Source organism: Podarcis pityusensis (genome assembly GCF_964106645.2).
Source record: "Podarcis pityusensis genome assembly, chromosome: 14".
Taxonomy (NCBI): Eukaryota; Metazoa; Chordata; class Lepidosauria; order Squamata; family Lacertidae; genus Podarcis; species Podarcis pityusensis.
In genome coordinates, this window is record NC_138039.1 from 18408950 (window position 1) to 18436368 (window position 27419).

Consider the following 27419-nt stretch of genomic DNA (forward strand, 5'->3'; position numbering starts at 1 on the left):
ACTCAACTGAAACAGCAGCAGCGGCAGCAATACAGAGACAAGGAAATCTGTAGTTATCTGCGTGGCTCAGTCTTCTTTATAATTCTACTTTCCTTGAACCGAGGGCGTTCAAAAGAGGCTAAAATTCATCTTTGCCTTACGCAAACTGCAAAATGTTTGGAAGGAATCCTAATAGATAGAAGGTCTTACTGGAAACGACACGTTCTCTTTCGATTCAGGCCATCAAGACAAGTGCATTCAAGTTACCCAGGAAGCCTCCTGGTTCTGACAAGGTAACTTTGAAGCAGGTTGCAGTGGCCTTTGCTGGCAGGCTCATAATGTGTCATCTGTCTTAACAGAAAACCCCGGGGAGTCTGCAAGAAACGGAGGCATTAAAAATATATGTATTTATGAATTTATAAGAGTACAAAATACAGAACTGAAGAATAAAGAGGAACAAACTGAAAGAAAAGGAAGGGGGAAAAGGGAAACATTACATCAATCCATAATTCTATTCCACCGACTTTCCTTCTATCCTTCCATGGCTCCCTAAAGTTTCTAAGTCCTGCTGTATTTGTGGAGAAGGTAAGATGGGGGGGGGGGGAATGGTGTGATTGATTTTCATAGGGTTGGAATGGGCTCTTGCCAATTTATTAAGGGGAAAAGAAAGAAAAATCCTTCTCAGGTCCTTGGTTGGGGTTCATTCTTACATTTCCTTGAAAGTTGCACTTAAGAGATGCAGCCTTCAGCTTCTCATGCAGGGATTATAAATGTTGAAACTTTTTCTATAAACAACAGACCTAAGAATGCACGTATGTATTGTTGCATTTTTTCATTTACATGATGCTTGCTTTGTTTTTTGTTTTTTTACACTGACCTTTTCTTCCATCCCTCCTCCACCTCTTCCCCCACAGCTGTCTATTTATACCTGGGTTTTCCCAAAGTGGTTGATGCAGCACCAAATTTAGGGCAGTGCTGATGCTTCCCTTGCACAGAGTGCTGAGCTGAGGGGGCCCAAAATCGAGGTGATCCGTTTGGGGTCACCAAATTTTGGCCTTGCACAGGGCGCCATATTACGAAAGATTACCAAAGCCTGCCCCTGGGTTGATGGATCTGTGCAGGGGGTGAATAAAGACAATGGGGTCAAAAGGGCAGTTTGAAAGAGCCTGGGGTGGAAAAGAAATTTATAAGGTATGGTGGGAATTTTTTTTATGAGCTTCAGATTGTTTTAAATGTTATTTAAATGTTGTAGCCCTCCCTGGGGCCTTATGGTGAAAGGCAGGTAATAAACAGACAGACAGACAATATTGATTCACTTTCCTTGCCAGTGAGGAAGCTCTGAATTCCATCTCATTAGAAATGATAAAATGCATGGTATCATTATTGATGGAATACTTGTTTTACTTCCTTCTTTTTTATATTTTATGATTCACATTAATCACAGTGGTGGATGATTAACAAATGTTGATTATATATTGATATTTCTTCACTTTATTTCAATTACAAGAATTTGGGTTGGGGGATACTCAAGCTTTGTTAGCTTAATAAGCTGATCAAGGGGTCAGTAAATTCCAGGGGTCATATGCTCCAACACCTTGCAATGCAGGAATCTGTGTTTTAATTTGTGTAAGCCAAATTGGTTCCCAGTCTGCGGCGTATATAAATAAATATAATAATAACAGCAGCCACTACTACCACTGGCAAACCAGCACTGAAAAGGCCCTGTCACTCTTATTTTATTTATTATTTTCAGATTTATACATTTCAATAATTTTACAGTAATTTTAGCATTTCAAAACTTGACTTCCTTCCCCCTCTTACTGTGGTTCCTTAAATTTATTTTAAATATCTTCTGCGTATCCAAATTCACTTAATTTGTTCACTCTTCTAGATACTTCAATTGCAAGCCATTTCGGGCTTTCTATGCTAGTACTAACACCTTGAATTTGTCCTAGTAGTTCACTGGCATCCACAAGGCTTCTCACCCTTTGTGAGAAGCGATTCCCCACACAGCTCCTGCTCTGTTGAACTCCTCTCCATAAACTGTGTAAAGAAAGCAGGGAACACGTCAGGATCGTTGCCAAAGGAGCCACTTTCTAAATGCAGCCTGAAACATTGGAGCCGCCTGTTCTTAGCCACGTTTTTGCAGAGCCATCCACACAGCCAGTTGCAATTAGGAATTGAGTCTGAAATATGTAAAAACAAAGTGAAACTGTACTTTCCCTGAATGAGTAATAGGAACAAATTATATATAGAACCTATGTAAAGACACACACATTTCTGTGTTTTAAGAATGAGTCTGGATGAGTATGTCAAAATTTTGCTCACTTGATGTGCACATGGTGCCTTTCCAGGGTTCTGAAACTGGGGCTTCTCCTACTTTTCCCAAAGATTCCACGGATTGAACCTGGGGCCTTCTTCATTCAAAGCAGATGCTGTTCTGTAGGGGGCAGGCGCTCCCTTGAGCTAGATAGTCGGGAGCACATAATGAGGCATAATGGGGCTCAAAGCCTGGACAGCTCAGTCGGTTAGAGCCAGGGCTGACTTTAGCAGATGTGGCGCCGGGGTGCAAATTGTCGGAATCTCCACTCGGCCAAGCTGATAAAGCTCATCTTCCGGCCAAGTCCTCCGGAATCGCCTCCGACGAATAATTAACGACCTGAGCCTCTGATAAGGCTCCAAGACACGTTCCCCCATTCAGCAGAGAATCAAAGCAGCAGAAGTGATGAGATTTATGGCTACATCGCTATGCTTTATTTCTTACTACGCAGACAGCAAAGAAATATACATCCTCTCTCTATGAAAGCAGAGAGCAACTGAACAACAAAGGAACAAAGGAACAGGAAACCAGTAACGTCACATCCGTCTCTCGTCTCCTGTGAAACTTCCAACAGTATGGAATGTGTCTGGAATGTAAACAGAGTCCTGTGACTCTAAGCAGCTGCTCAGTGGCAAACAGAAACTAACACAAATATCCGCCCAGCGCCCCCAAATTACCACGGCTAGTGTTGGGGTGGCCGTAGCTGCGCACTGCCAGCCATTGGGGGGCGCAACTCTCCCCCATGTCGCTGCGGGAGAGCAATCCCTGAAGAGGCTTGGGAGGGAAGCTGCATGCCCGCCAGCCTTATGGCTGGTGGGGCACAGCTGGCGGGCGTGCAGGGAAAGGGGAGGTCGCCGGCAAATCTGCGCAGATCCCCCACTTGCTGGGGCACCCCTGAGAGGCCGGCGCCCTGGTGCAACGCACCACTAAGCCCTATGGGAAAGATGGCTCTGGTTAGAGCGTGGTGCTGATAACGCCAAGGTTGCAGGTTCGATCCCCGTATGGGGCAGCTGCAGATTCTTGCACTGCAGGGGGTTGGACTAGATGATCCTCAGGGTCCCTTCCAACTCTACAATTTTTTTTATTCCCAACCCCCACTGTGTTTTTTTTTTTTTTTTGGTTTGGCATTTAAAGGGAAAAATCTGTTGGGGAGAGAGATTGCCCAACAACCACTTTCCCCCTCAACCCATTTTCTCATCACTGGGCTAGCTGCAGGGTGAGGTTGATAATGTGAACTGCTGGACTTAGATGAGATCATAGGGTGCATGGGATGTGATAAGGCAAGTTAATCACATGCCAAGAAAACCCACAACTTCAAACTACTTTGCAGGAAAGTTCAGCTGCATTTCCAAGCCAGTGGTATTTATAAGAAAGTGTTAAGGTGTCTGATTATTTAGTTAGGTGATGCCTTGAACTGCATAACCTATTCTCATTTCAGAGGCCAATCACACGAACACTTGAAGGAATTATTTATAAGCAGTGGGGCAGCGTCCGTGGCAGGTAATTCAGCCGAGTCAAGTGTGATAAGTTCCTGAGTCATAAGCTGGGAGGGATGCCAGCCTTGTGCATCCATAGCAGACTCCCTGCAGGTTACGGAATATATATTATCTAAGCTATGTGTATCTGAATGACTCAGCTATGCAACTTGTAAAATGCCATTATGAGCCGAAGCTGGATTACTCTGTATTTATTTAAAAGGATTTTCTTTTTAACCCTGCTTTTCCCTCCATCTGAAACCGAAGATAGTTTAAAAGGAAAAAGGAAAAAAAGAATATATCAGATTTTTTAAAGAATAAAATGAAAATAAAAAACAAACAAACCAGGAAAACTAAGCAAACAAAAACCAACAGCAGCTATCATTGCATCTTCCCTGTTCCTTGAAAAGTCTTTGGTTTGTATCCAATGCTAATGCTACTCAGAGCAGACTTCATCCACCTAACTACTATTGCCAAATCCCCCCATTTAATACAGATTTAGCCTTTCTGAGGGAAATCTGATAAGTGGGGAAAACCCAGTTGCAACGATCCGCTTGTGAAACTTTCGTGATCCAATTGCAATATCAAACCATTGTCTGAAGGTACCCAGTCCACTTCTGCTTTCTGTCTCTCTATCCATCACTTGCAAACTATGGCCTCCCTTTTTTCTCCATCAGAACCATGGAGAAAGGCTAGCCCAGGGAATCTCCACATGCAGCATGGACAGAGCAGGGTGAAATAGAATCTCTGACCTGTATCCCCCACGTGCAGGTGCTCGTTCAGGTGCTCCAGGTGATGGTCAGAGCAAACCCCCGATGGATGGTAAGTGGGCAGTCGGTCCTGCTAGGATAAGTAAGGTAGGCAGAAACACCTTTCCCCCAGATTTGGAGGAATTTATTTCCCCTCCTCCTGCTCATTATTTTTGAGGAGGGTTTTGCTCACCAACTCAATGATAGAAAAAGACTTGATTTCTCTACTGCCAACATCCTGGGGATCCATGCCTGTGTGAACAATGACATGGATTCAGGTTCCTCCTTTGAAATTTGGTCCCCCTAATTATGTCAACAGAACTGTAACAAAAACCTGCATTTCCCCACAAAAGCCTGTGCTGGCACCACTGATTTGACCTTTGGGGGTTCTGATGAGTTTCTGCCCAGTTGTGGTGCCAGTGGTGGGTCCTAGCCTGCCCAGTGTGGTATAGTGGTTAGTGAGTTGCACCTGGGAGACCAGGGCTCAGATCCCCACTCAGCCTAACCTACCTCACAGGGTTGTTGTGGAGATTAAATGAGGAGGAGAACCTTGAGCTCCTTGGGTGGGGAAAAGGTAGGATGTGAACACAATAAATATATACATGATTGAAGGTGTTTGCGTCCCGTTCTAATGCCTCTTCCGACTTCTTCCGCCGCAGAGCTGATGGTGCAAAAACATATGGAGACTCTGCAGAGCTGGTGTGGCACCAGCACAGGAGGAACCTCCTTAGAGAGACTGACTGATCTCCTCCTGGTGGAAGGGCTGACCGATCTCCAGCAGAAGCAACATGATTTTGTACAGATTGAAACGATCAAAGGAGTGAGGAACATCTCCAAGAAGATCCCCTTGGAGAAACTCTTCCTGCCTTTGTCCAAATTCACCATCCCCCCGCGAATTTCGGTGACCATTGGAGTTGCCGGCATTGGCAAGAGCACTTTGGTCAAGCTGTTTGTCCACACCTGGGCAAAGGGAGAGATTGGCAAGGATTTTACCTTTGTCTTGCCTCTCACCTTCCGGGAACTGAATGCTTATGACAAACTCTCTGCAGAGAAGCTGATCCGGCTGGCAACCCCCCAGTTAGCTGAGCCCAGCTTTCTTTCCATCGACACGGCCAAGACTCTCCTGATCCTGGATGGTCTGGATCAGTTTAAAACTCTGCTGGATTTCTCCAATGCCGTCGTTTGCACAGACCTCCGAAAGGAGGTCCAGGTGGATAACTTGATCACCAACATCATCCGAGGCAATCTGTTGCAAGAGGTTTCTGTCTGGATCACCTCGCGGCCGACGGCAACCACGCAGATCCCAGGAGGTCTAGTGGACCGGATGACTGAAGTGCAGGGCTTTGGAGATGCAGAGATCAAAGACCATTTAGATCACATGTTTGCTGAGAACCAGGGCTTATCCGATAGTGTCTTGCGGCATCTCAAGGCCAGCAGGTCTTTGTACATACTGTGCACAGTGCCAGCTTTCTGCCAGACCTGCGGGTCCTCCATGGGGTACTTTCTAAGGAGCGCCAATCAATCTCCAGAAGCATTGGCTGCTCCTAAAACTTTGTCAGAAATCTATTCCTGTTACTTTAAAATGGCGCTGTGTAGTGACTGGCCAGGGAAACAGAAGGAAGCCCTCAAAATAGACCAGCTGCTGAACAATGGCAAGAAAATGATGAACTGCCTAGGCCGCTTGGCGTTTTACAGCCTAATCAAGAGGAAATATATGTTCCACGAACAGGACATGAAAGCCTATGGCGTAGACCTCTCTTCTCTCCAAGTTAGCTTGTGCAATAGGCTCTTGCTTAAGGAAGAGACTCCATTTTCCACCATTTACTACTTCCCCCACTTAACAGTTCAAGAATTCCTGGCAGCCACCTATTATTACACTGCCGCAAAGCGGGCTCTTTTTGACCTCTTTGTGGAGAGTGGCATGTCCTGGCCAAAGTTTGGCTTCCTCAACCACTTTAAAAACGCCTTCCAAAGATCTCTGCAGTCTGAGGATGGGCACCTGGACATCTTTGTGCGCTTCCTCTCAGGCCTCCTCGCCCCACAGGTGAACAAAGTCCTGTCTGATTGGTTCTTGGTGAGAGACGAGCACCACGGTTACCGAAGTCATGTGGTTGGCCTCCTGCAAAACCTCCTGGGAGCAGACCAAGCCGTCTCTTGTAGGTCCGTCAACCTCATGCGGTGTTTACATGAGATTCAGCACATGGAAGTTGTCGCGAGCCTCGAGGAGGCAATGAAGAGCGAGGCTCTGGCTGGGATGTTGACGCCGGTCAACTGCTCTGCCTTGGCTTATCTCCTGCAGACCTCAGAGGTTTGTGTGGAAGAGGCAAACTTCTCCAACTGCCTCACCTACCATGCTTTCCAGAGCCTTCTCTCTCAGCTCCACTACTGTAGTAATCTCAGGTAGGTCACATTCGGTGCTTGATGGGAGCCAGGACTCGTCAGGACAGGAAGGAGAGGGTGAGGGTGAGGAGAGCTACCTGTGATCCTCTGCGTAGGTGTTGCTGGACTGCCTCTCTGAATAACGGTTACGGAGGGGAAGGGCCATAGCCAACAAATCAGGATGGCGGCTCAAAAAACAGGTTGACTAGGAATGTGAGAGAATTCAGATGGAAATGGAAAGATAACAGAAATCACTGGGTTAAAGCTGACCAAAAGTCCAGAGGTAGCGCTATTATCAATTTACGATGAGGTGGAAGGTTCATAGGCTATGAAGGACTTGCTCACAAATTTATTGACAGCTGCACGAAGTATTATAGCTAGGATGTGGAAGGGGCAAGCTGAATATAAAATGGAAGAATAGTATAAAGAGGTGTGGGATATAGCTATTAATGATAAATTAACATGTGCTATTAAGGTAAGACGGGGAATATGCAAGAGAAATGATTCTGAGGAGATATGGAGGGTGTTTGTAGAATTTGTACTGTTAAAATGGAAAGGGGTCAAACCATTGAAAGAGGTATTGCAATTTTGGGATGTTGGATAGTTACAATGGAATGGTCTCGCTGGTGGGGTGCGTATTTTTATTCATGATTATTACTTTGTCAAAAAATATATAAAATGTAAATAAATGTTTAAAATATAAATAAAAGAATGAATTTTAAAAGGGGGGGGGATGGAAATGGAAACAGGAGTGGAAGTTGCAGATGTTTGCTTATTTATCCAGAATGGGAAGTGGACCCAGAGAATGTGATTGGTATTCACAGTTGTTGCTGCTTTCAGGCTGCAAAGATTACTTGATCTATTATGGGGTTCCTCCCTTTCCCATTCACATTGTGTTTTCTTCGTGATGAAACGAACTGGGTGGAATAGCTTAATGAAAACGTAATTTACACAGTTAATTAATTAGCTAATTGCGTAAATTCGCCATAGCAGACAGTGCAACAAATAACATTGGCTTTGGGAGGAAGACAAATTGCAGTGGAGCGGAAACAGTGCTGCGTGTGAGGAATACAGGGCAGAATGGAAAACTGTTTCCTCTTACATCCCTAGAAATGGCCTGTTTCTCAGCCACACTCACATGACTCGCCCACCTTTTCTCTCTCCTCTGGTTGTATGTGCTAAGAATATGCTTTGTTCTCTCTCCTCCTGCCCCTCCCCACCCCCCCGGCCATAATTTGGCCCAGGCTAGACTACAACCAGTTTAAAGACAGTGCTATGGACCTGCTGGGCAGTGTGCTGAGTGGAAAGGACTGCCAGATTCAGAAAATCAGGTGATGCAGAATAGCTAAGTGTGCAGTACTTATTTTCTGCACAATGTGTACAGATTTATGGCTTATTGTGGGACAACTGTGGTTGCCTCTACCTAGGTTGGCGGTTACATTCATGCTTGATTTGCTTGGAAACAACCACAAAAAAGGCTGAAGGGCACACGACTGTAGCAAGCATATGGGCATAGCCAAGGGGTGCGGGGGGGATCTCCCCCCCGATAATCAATAAAAATCAATATGAATCTGAGGTTCTGCCCCCTCCAACAAAAATCCTGGCTACGCCCATGAGCAAGCATATATTGATAAGAAGTTACAATAGAAAGACAAAATATTATTACAATTGCAAAGTGTGGATTTCAGCAAAGCTTTCAAAAGCAGTTGCAAAAGATATTGTTATTGTGTTGGAGAAAGCTGTAAGGAGCTGACAGCAGGCTTTTGGATAAAGCCCTGCTTCAGAAAATCTTCTTCAGCTGATAATTGGGGGGGGGGGGGAAATCCCCATAAGGGTTTACCAAACATTCATAAGCTACCGTTATAATTACCAATCCACATGTGAATAAGACACATCACCTCAAAATACATGGTGGTGGACTCTCCTTCATGGAAGGTTCTCTGTCATGAATGGTCATGAATGGTTATCTGTCACTGATTTTTTAAAGTTGTGATTCCTGCACTGCAGAGGGTATATGGTCTTTACAGTCATGTGCCCTTCTGCACTTTTGTGGTTGCTATGTACAGTGGTACCTCAGGTTACATACACTTCAGGTTACATACGCTTCAGGTTACAGACTCTGCTAACCCAGAAATAGTACCTCGGGTTAAGAACTTTGCTTCAGGATGAGAACAGAAATCGCGTGGCGGCGGCGTGGCAGCAGCGGGAGGCCCCATTAGCCAAAGTGGTGCTTCAGGTTAAGAACAGTTTCAGGTTAAGAACAGACCTCCGGAATGAATTAAGTACTTAACCTGAGGTACCACTGTACTAGTATTGTGCCTTTGTATGTGATTTTCACTTGCTTGGGGACCAGATCCAGCAGGGTACCTCCAAGCCATCAGTTTCTTGTGGGAGGGATCCAAGTGCTTACTGGGAAATTGAGGTTTGCAAATCGTATTAAGTGTATTAAATCGCTCTGCCCCACAAATCTACTTTAAAAAAAAAACCCAAGACAAAACTGACTTTTTGTGCTTGAGAAAGAGAAGGGGAAATGTACTGAAAGGTGTGTGATGGATGAATGATTAATGGGCAGGTGTGAAAACACCTGCAAACAAATCAGGATGAATACTCAATAAAGACTTGACCAAGTCTGACCTCTGTGTGAGCTTTGTGCTAGCAAATCAAGATAAACAAACAGCTCATCTGGAGGAGCTCGCAATCTGATTAGGAATAAAAGGAGCTACAGTTGCAAAGGAAATGCTGTGCACACTCCCCTTTGCAAGGCAGTGAGAGGTCCCCAAGGGTAGTGCTTGCAAGGGTTTTGCTTCCTGTGGTAGGAGAGATCACCAGAATCTTGTGGCATTTTGCTGCATTTGAATTAATTGCAAATATAAAAGTAGAGCACAGTGGAGGAAAGCAGCTTAAGCGCTTCTACAAGGAGCAAACCTGCTGATCTCAGATCCCCAGACAGAGAGATGTATAGGTGCCCACGAAAGTGGGGAAGGCCATAGATCAGTGGCAGAATATTTGCTTTGCTTGCAGAGGGTCTCAGGTTCATTATAACCAAAACCTTTTGCCCATTTGATCATGCCTTCTTTAACCTTTTCTTCTTCAGATTCAAATTTCAGCAAGAGTCTATATGTTTTTGCAATAACTATCAGGCCACACCAGACGTAGAGGAGAGCACTATTAAATTACTGCTAAGGCAACTTCCAATAGAGTTACAGGTCCAGTAAATAAGGAATGGGTTATATTACTTAGAAAATGCATTTAACCACCTTTGTTTTACATCCCTGGACAGCTTGGTGGAAAACAAGATTGGTGACAAAGGTGCTAAAGCTCTTGCCCGGTCCTTGATGGTCAACAGGAGCCTGATGGCGCTGGAGTAAGTATCTCAGAAGTTCTGCTTTAAAGGGTTTGGCGTTTGCCATGCACTGCAATAGGGATCAGCAACCAGCAGCCACTGGGATGAACCTGCCCCTGATGGAACTGTGGAACTCACTGCCACTGGGAAGGCTGGTGGCCACCAGCTTGGATGGCTTGAAAAGGGGATTAGGCAAATTCATGGAGGGGAAGACTCTCAACAGCTACTAGCCACAGTGGCTATGCTCTGTTTCCACAGTCAAGAGGCAGCAATGCTTCTGAATACCAGTTGCTGGAAGCCACAGAAGGGGAGAGTGCTCTTGTGCTTGGGTCCTGTTTGCAGGCTTCCCACAGATGCAGGCAGCCACTGTGAGAACAGGATGCTGGACTAGGTGGGCCATTTGCCAGATCTCGCAAGGCTTTTCATGTTCTTATCCCACGCACAGCAGATGACAGCCCAGGGACAAGAGATGTGCACAGAGAGACCTGTTGCCTGTGCCCAAGGGGGAATCATGTACAGTGGTACCTCGGGTTACATACGCTTCAGGTTACAGACGCTTCAGGTTGCAGACTCCGCTAACCCAGAAATATTACCTCAGGTTAAGAACTTTGCTTCAGGATGAGAACAGAAATCGTGCTCCTGCGGCACAGTGGCAGCGGGAGGTCCCATTAGCTAAAGTGGTGCTTCAGGTTAAGAACAGTTTCAGGTTAAGAACTGACCTCCAGAACAAATTAAGTACTTATCCCAAGGTACCACTGTATGACTGCCTTGATACTGTCATCGTGAATAACATAATGAAAGGGACACTGTATAAAGAAGGCCTTGGTGAGCAATCTATAGGTAACCCCAGCAGTGTAGCTAGCCGCTTGGGTGCCTGGTGCGGGGGCGTGTGCTGCAGCCGGGGGGGTGTCGATCCATGCCTATGGGGTGGGACGAGCCTCTCCGCCACCTCCCCCTCAGCTGTAGGGCGGCTGAGTGAGGGGCAGTAGGCAGACGCAAGTCCCACACTGCCATTTCAGGCAACGCAGAACCTGCAGGTGCCTAAACCACCAAGTCACTCCTAAAAAGTTTTGTGAGCCCAATTATTATTATTTTTTTAAAAAAACTCATTTTGTCACCCCCCCCCCCCAGTGATGGCACCTGGGGTGGTCACACACCCCGCACCCCCTTCCTCCACCACTAGGTAACCCTGGTCCTCTCTCCTTTCTTTACTTTTTTTCGGATTCAGTCTTCGGAGTAATTCCATAGGACCCAAAGGAGCGAAGGCCCTGGCTGACTCGTTGAAAATCAACCAGTACTTGCTTTCTCTCAAGTAAGTGCTTGCTTTTCTTGGTCTCTAACCGACAGGGGAAGGCAGATGTGCATGGCGTTCAATATAGCACCATGCCACTGTCTGGTAGTTTGCTGCTTCTTAGCCTATACAAAGGCTCCCTCTAATACCAAACTTGAGTTGGCTGTGCCAATCATGAAGCATGCCCAGATGGGCCTCATCCACACGCACGAAAATAAAGGTCTCTGAATGATTAGGGAAACCCCAGGATTTTCAGCACTCGACAACATGGCACACTGCCAACTCAAAGCAGAAGTGAAAGCTTTCAGACTCCTTAGTAAGATTATGTTTAGCTCATGCAGACTAAGCCTGGCACCCTCCAGATGTTTTTGAGACCCATCAGCCTCCATCAGCATGGCCAATGAACAGAGAGGAGGAGGAGGAGGAGGATGGGAGTTGTAGTCCTGAAGCATCTGGAGAGCCACACTCAACTATAGCAAAACACTCAAGCCAGGCCATTGTGAACTGTTGGCGAGAGACCTGAAAATTGCGGAATGGCATAAATTTACCAAAGCCCTTGTCAGTGGCAAGGTCGGAACATTTGTTGCTTCCTTCCCCTCAACCGCTGGCTGGAAAAAGTAATGGAGTTTATTTTCCTCTTTCAGCCTCCAGAACAACGCCATCAAGGAAGAAGGCGCCAAATGCCTGGCCGAGGCTCTCACCAGCAACCACAGCCTGAGGACTCTGCAGTGCGTCTCTCTGGTCTTTGCTAAGCAGCATCATGGTTTACACACCTGTTCCTTCCTGGGTGCCTGTTCTTACAGTCTGTGCAGTTGGCTGCTAAAACTGTGTTTGGGTTGACATCTCAACTAGAGCTAGATAAGGGCCTGTGTATGCAATTAGCAGTTAAGCAAGAAAAACTTTTCTCAGGTTGTTACACTGCGGGCTGAAGGTATTGGGGTGGGTGGTTTGGCATGGTTGAAGGTGTCCCTGCTGTTGGGAAGCAACAAACCCTGCATGTAGAAAAGGGGAGTGTCAATGACATGGCTCAGTTAAAAGCCTTCTCTCTGATGTGCTAGGTTTCTGTCTGTAGAGGTTTTCCCTCCCCTAACATTCAGCCCATCAGACCTGCAGTACAATCCAATAAAAACTATGCCGTTTGATTTTTTTCTGATGTACGTACTGCCTTCTAAAGCCTGTTTGATTGTGTTTCTGGGAAGAACAGGTATAACACCAAACGAGCAATTAGCAATGGTGTGATTGGCTTATTTAGTTATTTATAAAAGTATTTATATACTGCTATTTAAATAGATATAAATATAGGTATACTGTAGATATGGATATCTCAAAGAAGTTTAGAACAAACATAATATATGCAATAAAAGCCATGCAAAAGTTAGAGCCAGAGCTCAACTAACAGATAGATATCTGCTTTATTGCCTGCACAAACCTGGTGGGATAGAAATGTTTTCAGCAGGCATTCAAAGGTTAAAAGGCACCTGCTTAATCTCTGTTGGCAGAGCATTCCATAGGACTGGGCTGATGACACTAAAGACTTGGTTTCTTGTTGCTGTCAGATGAGCTTTGCCAACTCTGCTGATGCTTAACCGTGTTCCTGAATATGATATCAGTGATCGAGCTGGGATATAATAATCAAAGACCAGTATTCAAAGAAAGAGCTTTGTACAAATATGTAAAATAATACCAAGCAAAACTAAACGAGAGAGCCATAAACAATAAAAGTAATAGTAACGGTATCAGTAATGGAGAACCGGCATAGAGAACAAAATTATAATTTTGCTAAAATTAGTCCTTGGCAAGTTTTACATGCATAAGCTTTTCTTCTTCCTCCTCCTTGGAAAAGATGGGTCCATTCGGGTCTGAAAGGAATAATAAAAAAAACCATAAAAGGCATCTTTTTCCTGGGAATCTCCATGAAAGCACTCAATTAAAATCCTATGTCTATAATGATAAAAGGAGCAGTTCATAAGAACATGAGTTATTGATTCCACATTTCCAGATTCACAGGGATATTTGCGATGACAATAAGGGATTATATTTGTTTGCTTAAAGTGGCAGCGCTGCAGCTGCTGATCAAAGGGCTGGGGGACGACCTCCCTCGGCTCACTGCTCATTAAGGATGTCGTCTCCTTTGCAGCCTCCAGAAGAACTCAGTTGGACCCCAAGGTTCAAAGAAAATAGCAGAAGCACTGAAGACTAACTGGGGCCTCAAGGAGCTGATGTAAGAGCCGAGAGAATTGACTCACAGATTTGCATGGATTGTGAGGCAGTGGCATTGCCCTCACTGTGGGGTCTGCACCTCTTTAGAGAGTGCCCAGTAGCATGGAGGCAAAGGCTGCTCATCAGACGTCTACACCATGGTAAAGCAGAGGGTTGACTCCCCATCCTGCCTCTGCAGCAGGGAGTGGGGGAGACTTCAGATTCAGTTTGCATTTAAAGGCAAACCTACCTAATTCACACTTTCTGGCACAGTACAGGAACACAGTTCCATCGAAACCCACACGTCTCCCAAACTTGCAGTTCGGTTCTCCAACTGAGTAATGAGTCAAAAAATGAATAAGCTAGGGTAAAGCATGCCTTAAAAACCACATGCAAAAAATGCATTCTACTGGGGGAAATTGCTTGGTCAAAATGTGACTGTTAGTCAACACGCCACTCACACATAGTATTAAAGTTTTTTAAAGCCCTGGGCATGGTTGCTAATCCTACTGTTAAAGTAATGTCTAGTGAATGGGCAGTTGCTGGTACACATTACGTTTCTCTTTGTTCCTATTCTAGATTGTCCAGTAACTGTGCTGGAGACACTGGTGCTGCAGCCCTGGCAGAAGGACTGAAGGTGAACCACACCCTTTTAACCCTGGAGTAAGTGACTTCCGCCTCCATTGCCCACATGTGTTTATTTTGCTGCTCCCCCCTTTCCTTGAAAATGACTATTGAGAGAGTTCTCTAAAGCAAAGTGATTCTGGAGAGCAGAGTTCCCCGCTTCCCTTCCTCAATCTCTGTTGCCCTGAGAGCCTGTGGTGGCGCACAAAGTCTGAGAGACCCTGGGAGGATGCCGCAGCCCTCGAGGGAACTGCAACTTTCCCTAGTCCCACAGCCTTTGTCCTCCTGGGGCTTACAAAGCTCTCCTTCAAGGCAGACTTTTTTTTATGAGCCCCTGAAGCTTGTTTCCAAGGCTGTGCTTGGAGGACTGTGCCAGCATCCTTTCTTTCAACAGGTACAGCCCACACACTTTTAGGTTTTCCTCTCCCTCAACACAAGGTAGGGATGTAAGAAGGCATCGTTGTCCATTCTGCCCTGTATTTGCTGCATGCGGTGCTGTTTCTGTGCTGCTGCAGTTCATCTTCTGCCCAAGCCGACATCATTTGTTTCACTGTCTGCTGGGAGAAAAATACAAAAGTTATGCAAGTTGCGTCATCGTTAACTTTATGCTGCCCCATTCCTTTTGATATAAATGAAACACAGTCAAAGACTGCAAGATAACCGATGACAATTCTATAACTGATGTACTAAGGTATGCAAAACGCATAAGTAAAATAAAAATAAAAAAATAGGAAGGAGAGAAAGGAAAGAAGACAATTCAAATGGTAAGTCACATGTTGTTTGCTGAAAACAACAGCAATATTAATACTGTACCAATCATATTCGCGAGATTAATTTCTGTTCCAGACAACGGAAAAAAATCAATGAATGTCAGCAAATTCTGCTCCCTTTAGTTTTATTTGGAGTTCTCTGGCATCACTCCTCTGAGGGGAAGATACCTGAGGGTGTTTGTTTGGGTTAACTGAAAGCCAAGCCCGGATTGCGTGTAAGAGTAGAATTAAGACGAAATCCAGCGTGGCTCCCTCCCTCACCCATTTCCACTTTTCTGTGTTTGCCTCTCCAGTCTCCAGAGCAATTCAATCAGCGACACAGGGGTGACTGCGCTCACTCGAGCCCTCTGCTCTAACCAAGGCCTCACCAGCCTCAAGTAAGTCCTAGCCTATGCTTTGCCACCTCCAAACCCCACCACCTGCCACAGTTCTTGGAGTAGATTCAGGGAAAGAGAGCATGGTGGCTGCACTGCTATAGACAGCACAAGAAGAACCCCTGGGCACTCCTAGACTGAATATTTTGGGGTGGGATTGGTTGAATCACATACCAGCAAACAGAGGCAGAGCTAGCTGCTCCAGCACCCACATGCTGTGCACCCGGGGGCAGGGTGAGCTGCCCACGGGGGCGGGGCAAGCATCCCAGGGGGGTGCCGGCCACGGCGAGCATCCTAGGGGGGCAGGGCAGTGACGTCACACCCCCCCCCCCAGGGATGACACCCGGGGCAAGCCCTCCTTCCTCCACCAGTGCCAGCAAAATCAGACTGTGCAATTAAACCTGATTTGGAGCTCTTATGAAACTTCCCCAGATGTTTGATTTATTTTTGTGGTGAGGCAGGTGCACTAGTTTGTGTGGGCTTGACATGAGGTTGCTGAGACTCTGGGTTTTCATTAAAACGGGTTTTGCTTGTTTTGGGTGCCTGCTGGTATTTCCCCCTTTCACATATGTGATTAGGATAAAGTCCTCTGGCAAGGAAACAGAACTATGGAAGTCTGCCCCCCTCCCCACTATTTTCCATCCACTTGGGGAAGAGCAGTGTGTGAAAAACAACAAAGGCATTGATAAGGATGCAATAATGACTTTTCTCCATATGCCTGTAGCCTGCGGGAGAACTCTATAAGCAAAGACGGAGCTCAAGAGATTGCCAGTGCCCTTCGAGCTAACAGCACCCTGAGGAATTTGGAGTGAGTCATTTGGCCTTTGGAAAACAGGGGCTCTGAGAAATATTTTGCACACCCTAAAAGGCTTTATGGCCTGGCAGCATGTCCTTAATTTGGTGCTTTGGGGCTCAGGGTAGTATAGAATCATAGAATTCTGGAGTGGAGAACTTTAGCAAATTCTTCTTCTTCTTCTTCTTCTTCTTCTTCTTCTTCTTCTTCTTCTTCTTCTTCTTCTTCTTCTTCTTCTTCTTCTTCTTCTTCAATTCATCTTATGACTACCATCAGCAGAAGCCCTATGCAAAGAGCCAGTGTGGTGTAGTGGTTAAGAGCGGTAGACTCATAATCTGGTGAACCAGGTTCGCGTCTCTGCTCCTCCACATACAGCTGCTGGGTGACCTTGGGCTAGTCACACTTCTTTGAAGTCTCTCAGCCCCACTCACCTCACAGAGTGTTTGTTGTGGGGGAGGAAGGGAAAGGAGATTGTTAGCCGCTTTGAGACTCCTTCGGGTAGTGATAAAGCGGGATATCAAATCCAAACTCTTCTTCTCTACTTGCACAACAGGGCTTTCCCTCCTCTCCTCTCTCCACATGCCTCCCAGGTCTCCTGGAATTGACTTGGGGGGGGGGGGAACCCCCAAAGAAAAGTGTGCAAGGTTAGGAGGCGACACATTGTCCCATCTAGCCAGCTTGAAATGTTTACGCTGATGTGGAACATTCGGCGGAGCGATGTCAAACTCCTCCCAGAATGGTGGCTATTGTCTTCCAGGGTCACGCGCTGTAACATTCTCAGGGAGGTGTGTGAGTGCAGGAGGAATGAGGGAAGAAAAGGAGAAAACTCATGAAGGGTCCACGCAGGGGCAGAGAACATTTCCCAGACTGAGAGTCGTGTTCCCAGCCTTCCTGGGGCCACATTCCAGATTATTTATTCAATTTATATACTGCCCTCCATCAAAAGATCTCAGGGCACTTCATGGATTAAAAACATGAGATGAAAGCACAAATAAAGAGTTAAAACACAAACAACAAAACAATAACCCCTCCTCCCCCACACACATTTAAAAAGCTGTAGAATATTAAACAGTAAATGTGACTTTTTGTACTGTAAGCTAGCTTGTCCCATCACTCACACATCCCCCGATCTCTCTCCAACCTCCAGGCAATCTGGAAACATGGTGATAGTCCAAGGGCATATTCCAGCCTGGCAAAAACACCGAAGGAGGGTGCATGGCAGGACCAGTTGTGGGCTTGGCCTGGTCAGAGTCCCAAGGGCCAGATAGAGAGGTCGGGAGGGCCACCTCAAAGCTGAGGCTCCCTACCCCTGCTCTAGAAGCAGGACAAGACTTTTGGGGACTGATGGGGTTGAGGCCAAAGCGGCAAGGCCTGGATTTCATGTATTAATTGGAACCAGCCAACCAGCTCTTGCAACCAGCTCTGCATTGCTTTAACTCTCATTTTCCCTGGGCTTTTTTTTTCTAGCTTGGCTGCCAACCTGCTGCATGACGAAGGTGTCCAGGCCATTGCATTGGCGCTGAAGGAGAACCAAGCGCTCACTTCCCTGCAGTGAGTTTCAGCGGATTAGTCTGCATTGCTCGAGCATAAATGCATCCAAAGAGTTGAAACAGGATTGTTCAGGCTTTTGGAAAGCGGTGTCTCAAAGATTTGGAACTGGCTGCTGTAATCTGAGATTGTTGCCTAGATGTTGGCATTATTTTTCAGAATGAGCATTATGTGGCTGGCACCTGTAACAGCCCCAGTTCCACCAATCAAATCAGTCAGAGGGGTGTATATTAGGCAAGGTGATCTTGTAGGTAAACTGGTTCCAAGTTGGCCCCTCCCTGCTTATATGCTGAAGTGGTACAGTCTAGGAAGGGCTGTACCATGCGGGAATGTGTGGTTGGGTCCTCATTCCTTTTCTCCTTCTCTCTCCTTCTAGCTTGCAGTGGAATTTCATCCAGTCCAAAGCAGCCAAGGCCCTGAGCCAAGCCCTGCAAGTCAACGAGAGTCTTTCTATCTTGGAGTAAGTCCCTGACTTTTGCCTCCCGCTCAGCCTCAATAGCGTGAGCAGTTTTTGCGTTAAAGGAAACAAATCACTTTTGGCACATTTAAGCAGCTGGATGAGAAACTGGAGGTGATGGGACAGTCAGTACCACTTTAGAACATGTAGGGTGACCAGAATTGTATGTTCACCCATATAAACATTTGTTTTATTTAGTACGAGGATCACAGGTAATTTTATCATGCGATGGAAAAGGGAGGCTCCTGCTGCTTCTGAGTGTGTGTGTTGTATGTGTGTGTAACTTTTTGCACATAAGTGTAACATTCCTCCTGCTTGTAAAAATAAGTACCTAAGTAAGTAAGTAAGTAAGTAAGTAAGTAAGTAAATAAGTAAATAAGTGTTTATTTCAAGCTACTGGAGACAAAACTACTGAAGAGAGTAACATTGTTAGGGATAATACAATGTTCTGATCAATTCCTTCTAAGAAGTGTCACATTTGTTACATTCATTCTGCAAATCTAAACTCATTTCAAACCTGTTTAGCTGCTATAGCTTTTAACCTGGATCTCTGGGAATTACAGTTCTGTGAAACAGTTCCCTGGGAATTTGCCATAAATAATAATCTGTTCCTGTCATAACTATAACCCTCAAGATTCAGGGCGGGGAAGTTATAGAAATGGTTCATTGGAGTCGAGCTCTGTAAGCATTTTCAGGGGGGTGCCCACAAAAATTTAGCTCTCTCAGGGCTTCTTAGAGCTGCACCTTATATGGAATGAGGACTACGCCACTTCAGAATGCAGGTAGGGTGTGTTTGTCATATTTTTTTAATCTCCCGCCGACACACCCCTGAGCAAATAATCAAAAACTCCCAACATGGAGCTCTTGCTAAACTCTTTCTTCTTCTCAAAGTGTTGGGGAGGTTTTTTAATGTTAAAAATGTGGAAGAGTATTAAAAACACACACCAAAAGCCTTACCTCTGCTGTGTTTCAGTTTACAGGAAAATGCAATTGGGGACGAAGGAACAGCTGCCCTGGCCTCTGCTCTGAGGGTGAACTCAACACTCACTGCTCTCTAGTAAGTTTCCGTGTTATACACAAGGATGGAATACCTGTTAGGGGATTTATCAAGAGGCAAGACTCATGGAGGGGGTCAGCAACTGCTGGCCTCTTAAGCTGTATCTGGCCCAGTGTTGTGTGTATGGCTGCTTGGGCCACATGCCCTTAGTGAATGTAGGGATGGACTAGGAGGGCTGCAGAGGGCACAAGGGACTTCCTGAACAGCACATTCAGTGGCTGATGCCACCATGGAATCCAGAATGACCATGCAGAGAGGAAGGAATGATGTGGAAAGGCTCAATAACCAAGATATTGGTTAAAAAACCCAGAAGGTAAACTGTGAATGTAAGAGATGGGGGAGCTGTAGCCCTCTGTATATTGTTGGACTACAACTTTCATAATCTGTGACCATTGGCTATGCTGGCTGGGGCTGATGGGAGCTGGAGTTCAGCAACATTCAGAGGGTCTCAGCCCTGCTTTCCTGCTTGCCTTCTGCTTGGGTGGCTGAATGGTGCAGGACACCTTCAAAAATGTGAATATACCAGTTACAGGGGAGGAAAGTCCTCTTGTGCTCGGTTCCTGCTTTTGGACTTCCCATAGGCATCTAGCTGGCCACTGTGAGAACAGGATGCTGGACTAGATGGACCACTGGCCTGATCCTGAAGGCTCTTCTGATGTTCTTAAGATGGGAGCTGAGTCCAAGGCCTGTTCCCCGCCAGAACTTCCTAAAACTAAAAGCCAACCCAAGCCCACCTTCATTTCTCCTACCTCTCAGAAGCACTTACTACTACTACTACCACCACCACCACTACTACTACTACTAATTAATAAATAAATAATAATAATAATAATTTTTTATTTATACCCTGCCCTTCCCAGTTCAAAAACTGGGCTCAGGGCGGCTAACAACAAACTTAAAACACTTAATTAATGCAACAAAAAACAGCATAAAATACAGTATAAAACATGAATAACAATAAATTCAGAATTCAAAAATTAATTTAGGGGGGAAATCAATCCAATAAACATTAGATGATCACCAGGGCTAAATTAGTCCTATTTGGGCCAGCATGGAGACCAGGGGAGAATTAGCTGTGGGATCCCAGAGCGAGTAATCTTCATAAAAAGGGGAGGGGGAGGGAAGGAAGGGGAATAAAAGATCAGACTAAGCTCAAGTTGAAAGCCAGGCGGAATAGCTCCGTCTTACAGGCCCTGCGGAAGGAAGTTATATATACAGTGGTACCTCGGGTTAAGTACTTATTTCGTTCCGGAGGTCCATACTTAACCTGAAACTGTTCTTAACCTGAAGCACCACTTTAGCTAATGGGGCCTCCTGCTGCTGCCGCGCTGCCAGAGCACGATTTCTGTTCTCATCTGAAGCAAAGTTCTTAACCTGAAGCACTATTTCTGGGTTAGCGGAGTGTGTAACCTGAAGCGTAAGTAACCCGAGGTACCACTGTACCAGCCATTTCAGGTGAAACGAACACAAGGCAAGGCGGGGGGAGGCCTTTCAGCACTCAAGGGTGCCCCAAGCTACATTTCAGCCTGAGGCAGAGAAGCAAAAAGCAGCAGCACTTGGTCAAGGTACATCAGGGAGAGCCAACATGATGTCCTCCAGTTACTGTTGGATTACAACTCCACTTATTGCTGGCTGGGACTGATGGGAGCCAACAACATCCGGAGGATGCGACACTGGCTATGCCGCTGAAGAACACAACATCCACAGCCAGAGTTTCTTTGGCATCTAAGGCAGACAATCCCATTAGCATCTGCCCCCTTTCCTGGCTGTAAAAACGCAACAATAATAAATTGAATAACTATTTGCTGTCCTTTCAGAACAGCTGACATGAGCTGCCTGAAGTGGTTGCCTCCCTTTGCCTAATGGTAGGGCTGACCCTTACAGCACTGCTTGAGTGTCCTTGGCACAACTTGGTGGTGCTACCTTGAGTTTGTTCTAAATGTGCCCTGTTTTGTTGCAGCCTCCAGGTGGCGCTGATAGGCGAGAGTGGGGCCAAAGCTCTAGGAGATGCCCTGGTTCTTAACAAGAGCCTCACGACACTAGAGTAAGTACTCCTCAGACCCTATGTTCATCCAGGAGGGGGTGGGGGAATTATAAGTTTAATGGTGCCATCACAGAACTTGGCCAGTTGGTGCAGCCAGTGGCCCACCTGGAATTGTGGCTTCATTTCAGCATCAAACTGAATGTTGTTGTTTAGTCGTTTAGTCATGTCCGACTCTTCGTGACCCCATGGACCAGAGCACACCAGGCACTCCTGTCTTCCACTGCGTCCCACAGTTTGGTCAAACTCATGCTGGTAGCTTCGAGAACACTGCCCAACCATCTCGTCCTCTGTCATCCCCTTCTCCTTGTGCCCTCCATCTTTCCCAGCATCAGGGTCTTTTCCAGGGAGTCTTCTCTTCTCATGAGGTGGCCAAAGTATTGGAGCCTCAGCTTCACAATCTGTCCTTCCAGTGAGCACTCAGGGCTGATTTCCTTCAGAATGGATAGATTTGATCTTCTTGCGGTCCATGGGACTCTCAAGAGTCTCCTCCAGCACCATAATTCAAAAGCAACAATTCTTCGGCAATCAGCCTTCTTTATGGTCCAGCTCTCACTTCCATACATCACTACTGGGAAAACCATAGCTTTAAAACTATCAAACTGAATACCTGGCCTTAATTTATCTTCCTTGTTTCTTTGACAGCTTGAGAGGAAATGCCATCGGTTTGGCAGGGGCCAAGGCAATGGCCAATGCCTTGAAAGTTAACGGCGCCCTCCGCAGGCTGAAGTAAGTAAAATAATGGACAGGATACAGATGGGGTCATTCTGTCATTCAAGAGTGTCAAGAGGTGGCCTTTGGGTTTGCATAATGGCTGAAAGTGCTTGTTTAATGGTCATGTGTGGTTGGTGGCTAATTCTGAACCAATAAAATGTGTGCTATATGTATCCTGCTTGGGTTAGGGCTAAAAGAAATAAGAGTTTTGCAGTGGAATTCCAGGCAGAGCAAACCACCCCCTTCCCCCAAAGCCTGGGTTTTGCACCCAGATGGCAAAAATCACCTTGAAAAGCTGCAAAGGTCTGTTGTTGCTACTGGAGTGACTGATACAAGGCTAGAACCACCTGACTAGGTGCCAGGCTGCTCGTGTAGTGTATTTATAAATAGATACAGCATTGTGAAGCCATCACCACAGATCTCCAGGCATTTCTTCCTGTAAGACAGCTGACCCTGTGAAAAGCTCTCCTGAACCTTTCTAATGCTTGAGGAAGCTAGCAATACAAAACAGTATTTGGGGGGACAACTAGTCTTTTAAGCACTGCTTTTGAGTGGGGAACCTTTTTCGGCTTGGGGGCTACAATCTCTTCTGGCTGACTTTCTGGTGGTCAGTGCAAAACTGGGTGGGCACGACACCTCCCAATCTACCCATATGCATTCATGCACACTTAACACATTCACTCATTCTTTCCCCACACAGAAGCAGTTAGGCTTGGCTGGGGCAGGGAGGAGTGGCACTTTTGTCAAGTTTAATTGTGGGGGCTGAGGAATGTGCTGGTGGAGGTGTTGCAGCACACAGGCAGGGGACGGCGAGCCCTTCCATCGGCAGCCATGATCTCCACGAATAGCCCAAACGATTAGGCTAGAAAATGGTCTCCCCTTGAAGCCAATAGGAGATATGTTTCCAAGGCCGACTGCTACATTTTGACAGGGGGAATCAGAGCTCACGAGGTTTGACCCAGCTATGAACCCCACCAAAAATACCATGTGGCAATTAGTGTTTTATTTTTTTAAAAAACTAATGGAAGTTATTGCCTAAAAAAAATAAAAAAATCAAGCCTAAAGGCTGCATATTGGGAGGAGGGGGTGGGCTGCAGAGGAAATGGCTTTGTGGGCTTCATCTGGGCTGTGGGCTGGAACTTACCCTATTGTAGATAATGGCCAGGCAGATGTTACTTTACACTTTTCTGGGGGAAGTGAAACAAAGCTGGAGCAGACACTGTGTGTGTGTGTGCCTGTGCATAATGGATTCCATATGCCCATGTTCTCTTGCCCACAGCCTCCAAGAGAACTCCCTGGGCATGGACGGAGCAATCTGCATTGCCACAGCTCTGACTGGAAGCCACAGCCTCGCCTACATCAAGTAACTTACTTTTCAATGCTCTTGGTCTAAAAAAGTGTGTGTCAAAGCCATTTCATACCCAGACCTCACAGGATTTGGCAGGGATGGCTGGCCGGGGTGCAACAGAACTTGCTACTTAATCACGAACATTGCATTCCATACATTAATGGATGTACCATGGAAGCAGAACTCTCCTTCCTGAGATCCTAAGCTTTTTTGAAAAGAAGTTTCCAGCCCATTTATGGCAGAGAAGCTTGAAAACATATGGATCAGTATCTGGTTTAATCTCAGGAGCCAGAGTGGAGATGTGCAGGAAGCACAGTGAGGAGAGGGTGCCCTGCCCTACTTAGGTAAAGGTACCCCTGACCGTTAGGTCCAGTCGCAAACGACTCTGGGGTTGGGTGCTCATCTCACTCTATAGGCCAAGGGAGCCGGCATTTGTCTGCAGAGAGCTTCTGGGTCATGTGGCCAGCATGACTAAGCCGCTTCTGGCGAATCAGAGCAGCGCACGGAAATGCCGTTTACCATCCGCCAGAGCAGTACCTATTTATCTACTTGCACTTTGACGTGCTTTCGAACTGCTAGGTGGGCAGGAGCAGGGACCGAGCGATGGGAGCTCACCCCGTCATGGGGATTTGAACCGCCGACCTTCTGATCAGCAAGCCCTAGGCTTTGGGGTTTAGACCACAGCGCCACCCGCGTCCCTCTGCCCTAGTTACTTTTCTTTTATAGCTACCACTCCTTGGCCCTTCTCCCGCAGGAGCCAACCTGCCCCTTCCCTCTTTTCCTACTGAAAGAAAAACACAAAGGACTTATAAAGCTGGATGTCGGAGCCAGGGCAGATTTCAGGAGGAGGGATAGGCATCCTAGGCTGACAGCTGTATGATGGACCCAAGCAGTTAATTTTACTTCTTTGTTGTAATAGTGATTAGCTCCTGAATATTCAGCAAAGGAGTTAAGAGTTACCTGCTGTTTTGTGGGCCTGGAGGACAATCCCAACCTAAAAACTTTTCCTGTGGGGTTGAGACTGGCTAAATATTGACCATGGCTTGGCAACCAAAATGCATTAGCTGTCTTCCCTAGCCCCACTGCTTCCCTGTATCCAAGCTTTTAGATATTAATTGGTTGGAAAGCACTCCGGTCCAAATCTGTCACAAATCAGGAGTGCCCACCCTCCGTAGCGTCCACTGTCCAGACCTTTAGGGCACAAGCATAACAGCCACCACTTGATTAAGTTGCCCATTGAGCAAAAGCTCCAACTGGTTCAAGAAACCTAACAAAGTCATGCGCAACAGGGAAAGCCATTCAACCCCTCCCCCTGTTCAGAGCTTCTTTTTTTGTGTGATTCTGACATGTGAGAAAATTGCAATTACTGCTCAGACTGTGAGCAGTGCGCAGACAGTGATGCTGCATTAAGAGTCAACCCTTTGTCTTCCCTCTTCAGCTTACAGGGAAACAAAATAGGTGAATCAGGAGCCAAGGTGATTGCTGATGCCATCCGTACAAATGCCCCCAGCTGCATTGTGGAGATGTGAAAGAGAAACTTCCCTGGAGGAGGTGCTCTGGGATTCCAGACATCCTGCGCCCTGGAGACATGTCCCTTCCTCACAAATGGCTCACTGACAAGGATGTGGTGCAAAGGCAGATCGCCAGGATGCTGCAATGGATGGTACTAAGTGGGGACGTGGCCTGAGCTGAAGGCGGTTGCGGAAGAGGATGACAAACCTTGTCATTTTCATTCTGGACATTTGTTCCTGCTGGTGAAGGTGGTTCGGTGCTTCAGACATTTTGTGGGGCATCTGCAGCAGTGGTTTGTGCCTTCCTGATAAACTGAAAGCAGTTGACACCACAAGAAGAAACCAGATTGTAAAGTCGTTTATTTTGTGAAACGAGGGAATGAATGTAAAAGTCAAAGAGGTTCAGAGCGAGTCTGGAAAATACATACAACTTGCAAGGCATAAGGAACTGAGGAATCCTCAACACAGAACTAGCACAACAGGTGATACCTGCCACTGTTAGGGGACTGAATCTATAAAATATTTTTCATTTATCCTCTGAAAATAAAATTATACACAGAGGAATTTTGAGACTGGTAGCACTGTGTGGCTTGTGACAAGAGGAAAGTATTCAGTCAAGCCTGTTCAGTGCCTAGAAACTTACTGGCCCAGAATAAGGGGAGAAAAACAAAATAAAACTTGTATTTCTACTAAATGAGGTTTTTTTTTAAAAAAATGAAAAGTTGCTTAGGAAAACCAAACTGATGCCTGGTTTTACATTTGCATGGACATGTGTGGGCAAGGACTTGGTATTAAATAATGAGGCTGGAGATATTATCATTCTTAGAGCTTCTTTTATCCCAATATGACAGTGCTTTATATGTGCTCATATAGCAAAGGGGTAAATTAGAGACGAAGCAGAGCCCCAAACTAATTGTGGGCTCCTTTCCTGCCTTGTCAGTTTTGGTAAAAGTGATGGAAACATTTGCTGGAGCTCCAATATTCCTTTGTTCTTGGCAAAAGACAGAATTCATTTTCTTCTGTCAAGGGTAATGAGGCACTTGGGATGATAGTTCAGAATTCAATCTGAAGCCCAGCTGTTAATTTATCATGAATTGTCCTTTGAAACAATTCCAGATTCATGTTTGTATCAAAAAGATACCAGGAATCTTGCAGGAGTCTAAACTGCTTTGTAGTGCTGGATTGTGTATGTGTGTTGCTGGGTCTCTTAAAACTTTGGCACCATGGAGCGTGACATGACAGCTCCCCGAATGTAAGTGTTCTTTCCTTGCTCATGAACTGACAACAGCAAAACAGCTAAGCTACTTTGAGTTCCAAGATATATTACTACTTTGGTACTCTTTTCACTGGTATCAAGGTTGCCTTACTCTATAGAGTACATCCTGTCAGAGTCATGTGGGTCAACATTTTAGCTTCTCTGTGCTCCTCAAGGTTTGTCTCTGGAGATGACCCGGCTGCTCAAAAGTCATTATCACTCTCCTCCAGGGGCTCGGGCTTCCTCACCCTCCGACTTGCCTTGTTGGGAGAGAGATCCATGCTGTCGTCTTCCAGGTCGTCGTCATCATCATCGTCGTCGTCATCCAAATCAATTTCACTATCTTCAGTGTCCTCCTGTAAAAATATGTAATTTATTATTTGTTTTTTAAAAAAAAAATCTGCCCTGTCTTGAAGGCTCAATGTGAGAAACTATTAGACTCAAACCACTAAAAGAGCTTATCATTATTAATAACAAGGCTGTTACTCAATTTAAAATATTTGTCAATTAATCAGCTAAAATTGATATGGTTAAGATCACAAGAAGAGCCTTGCTGGGTCAGGCCAAAGGCCCATCTAGTCTGTCCTCCTGCTCTCGCAGTAGCCAGTCAGATGCTCCAGTGGGAAGTCATCAAGCAGAAACTGGGGGCAACAGTAACCAGTATTCAGAGACATGCTGCCTCTGACACGGCAGCTGGAACATCCAGCTACCAGGGCTAATAGCCATGGATGGCCCTCACAGCATCTTATTGGAGCAATTGCCATGAGGTGCTGTGTGAGGAAGGACATCAATTATTGCGTTCCACCACACAAGCCTCTTCCATGTTCCATGAGGGGGAGCTGTGGCGGGAAAAGAGATTTGAAGAAAATCACGTGGCAGCAGCTTGCATGAGTTGCCTTTCCATTTTGACCATGCCCCTCCTTTAAAGTAACAGATAGGAATATTGTACAATAAAGTATATAGCTGAGCATGCGCAGAGTGTTTTGCTTTCCCCAAAACAAATAGCTCTGGCATGGCTTCCAACCAAGATCTGTCTTTTAAAATACTGCCCTTGCCTCTCCCTTGATATCTGAGAACACAGGCCAAAACATTTTTGAGGCCTCTCCTGACTGTTTGTGTAAACTCCATATGCCACTATGCATCTCATCATTATTCCCTCTTTTCACTGAGTGCTACCAATGGCTGAAAACTG

The 27419-nt window shown here is 45.9% G+C and overlaps 2 protein-coding genes across 7 annotated transcripts in view; one reads left to right on the forward strand and one right to left on the reverse strand.

Moving 5' to 3' along the window:
• On the forward strand, positions 1–25676 carry NLRC3 (NLR family CARD domain containing 3). Of its 4 annotated transcripts, none has more exons than XM_080981941.1 (19): positions 1–564; positions 3738–3799; positions 4452–4596; positions 5183–6923; positions 8147–8233; positions 10183–10266; positions 11474–11557; positions 12181–12264; positions 13674–13757; positions 14315–14398; positions 15423–15506; positions 16228–16311; positions 17764–17847; positions 18221–18304; positions 19275–19358; positions 21319–21402; positions 22045–22128; positions 23393–23476; positions 24900–25676. In XM_080981941.1, the coding sequence occupies exons 3-19, from the start codon at positions 4590–4592 to the stop codon at positions 24988–24990; spliced, it is 3018 nt and encodes a 1005-aa protein (XP_080838067.1). In that variant the 5' UTR covers positions 1–564; positions 3738–3799; positions 4452–4589; the 3' UTR covers positions 24991–25676. The 4 variants fall into 4 exon arrangements, with proteins under 4 accessions (XP_080838067.1, XP_080838068.1, XP_080838070.1 ...); XM_080981943.1 differs by lacking the exon at positions 1–564 and adding an exon at positions 1029–1170; XM_080981942.1 differs by lacking the exon at positions 3738–3799.
• Positions 25315–27419, reverse strand: part of CLUAP1 (clusterin associated protein 1) — a 54751-nt gene continuing 52646 nt past the window's right edge. For all 3 annotated transcript variants that reach the window (XM_080982015.1, XM_080982017.1, XM_080982016.1), the window contains one exon: positions 25315–26583. In XM_080982015.1, the coding sequence (XP_080838141.1) occupies positions 26431–26583 (153 nt within the window). In that variant the 3' untranslated portion in view covers positions 25315–26430. The remainder of the gene's footprint in view (positions 26584–27419) is intronic.

Bases quoted from the DNA above. Each gene is read 5' to 3' on its own strand.
- NLRC3 (XM_080981941.1), top strand. The intron at 6,924-8,146 runs GTAGGTCACATT...AATTTGGCCCAG, and splicing joins CACTACTGTAGTAATCTCAG to GCTAGACTACAACCAGTTTA. The intron at 14,399-15,422 runs GTAAGTGACTTC...TTGCCTCTCCAG, and splicing joins CACACCCTTTTAACCCTGGA to TCTCCAGAGCAATTCAATCA.